Source organism: Cydia fagiglandana, chromosome 17 (genome assembly GCF_963556715.1).
Source record: "Cydia fagiglandana chromosome 17, ilCydFagi1.1, whole genome shotgun sequence".
NCBI lineage: Eukaryota > Metazoa > Arthropoda > Insecta > Lepidoptera > Tortricidae > Cydia > Cydia fagiglandana.
Genome location: NC_085948.1, coordinates 18,857,462 through 18,863,583, shown reverse-complemented (window position 1 = coordinate 18,863,583; position 6,122 = coordinate 18,857,462). Strand labels below are relative to the sequence as shown.

The 6,122-nt window shown below is 38.5% G+C and overlaps 1 protein-coding gene across 1 annotated transcript; it reads left to right on the top strand.

Annotated features, from left to right (window-relative positions):
- The first annotated feature begins 257 nt into the window (after positions 1-257).
- Positions 258-3,230, top strand: LOC134672916 (uncharacterized). Its single transcript, XM_063530864.1, has 2 exons — positions 258-1,522; positions 3,224-3,230. The coding sequence occupies exons 1-2, from the start codon at positions 258-260 to the stop codon at positions 3,228-3,230; spliced, it is 1,272 nt and encodes a 423-aa protein (XP_063386934.1).
- The last annotated feature ends 2,892 nt before the right edge of the window (positions 3,231-6,122 follow it).

The window sequence follows — 6,122 nt, the reverse complement described above, 5'->3', positions numbered from 1 at the left end:
TAACCTAACCTAACCTAACCTAACCTAACCTAACCTAACCTAACCTAACCTAACCTAACCTAACCTAACCTAACCTAACCTAACCTAACCTAACCTAACCTAACCTAACCTAACCTAACCTAACCTAACCTAACCTAACCTAACCTAACCTAACCTAACCTAACCTAACCTAACCTAACCTAACCTAACCTAACCTAACCTAACCTAACCCGATAATTGATTCGCTACTGGTTCAGAGTCTGCCACCGGGAAATTACATGCAGGCCTACGCTGACGATGTGTTGCTTATATGTACTGGGGAAGACCTCATGCAGTTAGAGCGTAACGCCAATTCAGTGCTCGAAGGAGTATATAAATGGGGCATTGATAACAAATTAGCTTTTGGACCCCAGAAAACTAAAATGCTTACACCAACCCCCAAGGCCAAGGCTGCAAAGGTCCAAATGAATGGTATAAACATAAAATTTGACACTAAATTTAAACTACTAGGCGTGATAATAGATGAACACCTAACTTTTGTTGACCACAGCGAATATATCATCAAAAAGGCGCACTCCATATACAAGAAGCTCTGTATCTATATTAAGCCAACTTGGGGGATCCACGCTGGAAATGTGAACACCATCTACAGGCAGGTAATTGAACCGATAGTTACCTATGCGGCAGAGATATGGCACCCCGCGGTAAAGTACAAAAAGGTCATTGGTTCATTACTTAGCCTCCAGCGTGGTTTCGCAATAAAGATGGTTCATGGTTTCAGGACATTACCGACTGTAGCATCTATTGCACTGGCCGGGTTGACACCCCTTCACCTAAAAGTCCAAGAGGTTGCCTCGACGGAAAAGGTGAAGCGTACACAGATAACTGAGTACTTGCCAAACGATATAAAGTACGATAAAAGGGTCTCCGTTACCGAATTGCTACATCCCGCGGATAGAATAGATATTACCTTCAAAGAAGTTTTTAATCAGGAACAACTTGACCTATACTATGAAGATAATGAAATGCACAGGGTCTTCACTGACGGAAGTAGGCACGACGGGTTGGTCGGTGCGGCTGTTGTGATTGACTACCCTGATGGTAGGAGTTTAATGAAGAAACTCAAGTTACACAGCAGCTGCACTGTATTCCAGGCCGAGTGCTTAGCAGTAGAAAGTGCTTGTAGAGAGTGCATTCAACAAGAATTACCAAAGGTCGCTGTTTTCTCGGACTCCAAAGCTGCACTGATGGAAATCTCTAATCGTAGCAGTACAAACAGCATTGTGAACAGAATTCATAAGTTATTATATAATATCAGGGAGTCTGGGAAAACAGTGATACAATTCTGCTGGATTAAGGCGCATGTTGGCCTGATCGGGAACGAAAGGGCTGACATGGCGGCCAAAGCTGCAGCAGCATTACATAAGTCACCAGATTACGATCTTTTCCCGCTATCGTATCACAAAATCAACCATAAGAAATACATTTTCGAGATGCACAGCAAATGGTATGAGGACAGCACGACTGGCAGACACATGAAAAAGTACTTACCTAGCATCGAAACAATCAGAAAGCTGCGTGGCTCTATGTCAGTCAGTTTTCAGTTGACTCAAATACTCACGGGGCATGGCTATCATAAAACATACCTACACCGCTTCAAGATAGCAGATGACAACCGATGCCCCTGTGACAATACTACCTGTCAAACTATTGACCATCTATTAACACAGTGCCCGTATTATGACCGAGCTAGTATTGAGCACGAAATAATATGCCAAAATATTAATATAGATCCTTATGACATCAATAGTATAATAACTAAGGAAACATCTATAGAATCGTTCAATAAATTCATAAATAAAATTATAAACAGTTTAAAGAAATTCAATAATACTTAAATTTAACTATAAATTCATAGTACAAATATAACAGTTTAAACAATTTCTAAAGATTAATAAATTATAGATAAAACTTAAAAACCATAGTTCTAATTATAAAAATATATCATTTAAAATAAACTTGAAATAATGTCGCCCGTATCCTTTGCGGGGATATTATATTTAAGATTAAAAGTAATGCGATGCCGGGTCTCAAATTAGTTGAGCCCCGGCGCCCACACATAAGATTAATAGAAATATCAGAATTATAGCCGCAGGGGGAATGGTCGCCCGTATTGATAGCGAGGGCCATTCTCCCATAATAACATAGTATCTTAAAAAAAAAAAAACCTAACCTAACCTAACCTAACCTAACCTAACCTAACCTAACCTAACCTAACCTAACCTAACCTAACCTAACCTAACCTAACCTAACCTAACCTAACCTAACCTAACCTAACCTAACCTAACCTAACCTAACCAACCTCTTTTAAAAGTGTCCAAATAGTACTCGAATTAATTCATTTTTAGCACAATTTTAGTACTCGATGAGCCCGATTTTTTGATACATTACTCATTTCCATAGTCCTTCTAGTTCCATAAATATTCTAATTTTAACTTCTTTTCAAAAACTCACTTTTTCAAAAATTCATATCTCAGCCATTTTTCAACTTTTCATATTTTTTCTTGTTCATAAAAATCACTTTTTGTAATTCCTAAATAACTGCATTCTAAAAATAGACTCTTCTTATACAACTACACTTAGAAATATCCTACTTTGTATACTTTTTAATTGCACCTGCCAAAAACCTACAGGCAATCTACATTTACATTAATATTTATAAATCCAACCGATAGATTTTTCTGGTTTTTATTTTATCTAGTAAAGTAAATTTTTTCCATCTATTCTTGTCTTATATACTACTTTGCATCTCTTATAGTTTTTTGCATAACTTAAAAGTTTCTTTCCGTCGTATTTCAACCTAACTTTTTCACTTCTTTCAATAGTTTGTTTAGCGAATCTTACCCTAAAATTTTGAAACTTGGCATAAATTTAAAGCTTAAGAAGCCCTATTTTTTGGTACTATTTATTAGTCTGTACGGTTTTTGGTTTCGGAGATATTTAATTATTAGTAGTCTTGAAATTTTCTTAGTTTTTAAAAATTCGTAACTCGTTCGTTTTCTCATTTTTTTATAATCTTACTTTACAATAAAATTTCCCTTAATCATTCCTATAATTCTTTATCATAATATTAAATAGTTTTCTTAGAACTTCATAGACAAATTTTAAAATTCCCTCGATTTTTTGCGGTGCCTGTAAGAAATATAACAGCAATTCTTTTAAACCAAATTTTCTCCATTTTTAGCTGGTAGATTTCTCTTGTTTCAAAATTGTCTGATAGATTTTATAGTTTTCAACATTTTATTAAAAAATTCATCTCAAAAATCTTTCCTTGAGCTTCAAAATAAAACATTTCTTTTAAAATTTAATTTATCTGTAACTTCGCTAATTTTCATCCGAAAAATCTCAAATTCTGTATGTTAGTAGCACTTTAGTATTTAATTTTTTCAGTATTTAATTTGTGTTGATATCTATTCTAGATCATAAATTATAATTTATTTTTAATCTGTAGGTATTTTTTTTTTTTTTTGCAACCGAGAAAAATGTTTCACACACCTCCCAACTCGCCTAAAAAAGCGCGATCTGCTCCTGCGGAGCAAACACAAACAGTAGAAAATAAGGAAATTGCAAATAATGCACAGTGCCCCACCCTCCTCATCGATTTTGACTCAGAATCGGAAACGAATAATGGGCAAAACAAAACATTCGTGGTAACGCGTGCGGAGATTCATGAGCAAACGCATACGGCTCATGCCTCAACGCCGATACCTACACCAGGACCGGTGGCTTTGAGGGTGGAACCGGATACCCCGATGGCGGTACCGGATGCCCCAATCACCACCGAGTCCTTTGAAATGGAAAGACTTTTTATGAGTAGCGAGTCCGTTGTCAGCCCAAGCACACGGAACTCTAGTGGCAGGCTCAGGACCATGATCAAACAAAAAGCGGAAAAAATATATAGTATTTTTAAACAAAATAGAAGCGTTACAAAAGGCAATAAAATTGAAATAATCGACTGTGTCAAGGAAATACAAGAAATTGTAGACAGATACAGCCAGGAATGTGAACTATTGAGCGCAAAACGCCTGGCAGTATCTACCTGCACTGGAAAGACTGACTGGCCCCCAAAATCGGCAACGAGAAGCTTCGCCACACAGACGGACGTATACGTTAGCGAGGACATAGCGGCATTTACTGGCAATTCTACGAATACTGACTTTAAAACAGAAATCAAAGGGGTTCAGGCAGAAATTGAAAAGCTCGTTGATGAGCAAAAGAAAATCAATGAGCTAGTAGTATTTTGCCTAACACGCCCGATCGATGAAGAGAATGAGGAGGAAAACATCGATGGCTTTACCGAAGTTCTCAGCAAGAAAGCTAAGAAGAAGAGAGCTCGCGTAGAAACGAGCACAGAAGCTAGAGCCGGGATGTCGAGTACAACATCTTCTGGTGCTACAAGAAAGACCGCTGCAATCCCAAAAAATAGAAATATCATCCAAACCACCCAGGACACCAACTATGCTGTTATCCTGGAAACGTTGGATCCTCGAAAGGAGAGTAAGGACGCCATGATCGAAGTGCAGGATAAGGTAGACTTGGTAGAGCTGGGTGTTGGTATAAAGAGCGTACGTCACACCAAGAATAATAAAGTTGTAATTAACTGCGAGACGGAAAGTGACAGGACCACACTTAGCGCTGCTATCAAGCACAATACTACAGGAGTTACAGTCGGAGTCCCGAAACTACGCAACCCCTGCATAAAACTCCTGGGCGTTATAAATGACAACGCAAACGAGCGAATAGTTGACGCGATTATAAAGCAGAACCACGGAATTATGGACTGTGTTAGCGCAGAAAGTAAGCAAGTCAAATACATACGCAGCATCAAAGGGCGCAATGACTCGATCAAAAATGTAGTGGTTGAAGTTAGTCCACAATTGTACAAGCAAATGCTTTTCCAAAAAATCAAGGTCGGTTATCAGTCGGTCCTCGCGGTTGACCAATCGCCGATAATGCAATGCTTCAAGTGCATGGGTTACGGCCATCGCGCGGCTACTTGTACATCTAGCAGTAAATGCGGTTTCTGCGCAGACGCGCATGATACCCGTAACTGCCCACGAAGCTCAACAATTCCTTGCTGCACCAACTGCCAGGGCCAGGACAAAGAATATAATCACCCTGCGTTCAGCCAAAAATGTCCGGACTGGATCAAGTGGGATCGCATAGCCAGGATCTCTGTCCGTTATTCCTAAGGGCGTCCCAACAGTAAACACTAACAGAAAACAATACATCAATGTCGTTCAATGTAATTTAGGCCGTGGAAATAATGCTTTTCAAGAATTGGTACAATGTGCTAGAGACAATGAATATGACATCATTTGCATATCAGAACCGTTCATTAGTAAGAATAAAACGTCAGTTAAGAGTATTGACGGGTATGACCTGTATCAACATAACGATATTACTTGCAGAAACAAAGCATGCGTTGCTGTAAAGAAAAAGCTCGTAAATTATATCGGGCTAACTCAATACGATACCACGAACTTTATTGCCGTCGAAATTACGATTGACAATAACAGGAAATTACTGATCTCCTCTGTCTATATAGAGCCGGGTGAGGATCCTTCACATACGATGATGCACCTGGGCCAATTCCTCCAACAGTATGCTAATAGAGAGCACATCGTGTGTGGGGATCTTAACGGGTGGCACACCACATGGGGATCTGTAAGAAACAATGATAGAGGGAGGGAAATACATGACTTGGCTATCAACTTTGATTTAATTAGCTGCAATATAGGTAACGAACCAACGTTTGAGACAGAAATAAATAAACACGGCCAAATCAGGCATTCCATAGTCGATCTCACCCTGGCTACTCCGTGCACAGCAAACAATATCTTTGATTGGAAGGTCAATAAAGAAATCATTCCATCATCTGACCATCATGGAATTGAATTTAAAATCAAATCGGATAACATACGTAACAATAAGAAGAAATCTACATCAACATACAAATATCAAACTGACAAAACAAATTGGGACAACTTCAAAACTAAACTTAAAGAAAATGTTGATGCTAGCAATATACTTAGAACTGACATAGACGAACTGGACAAAAATGGACTTGACAACTATATAAA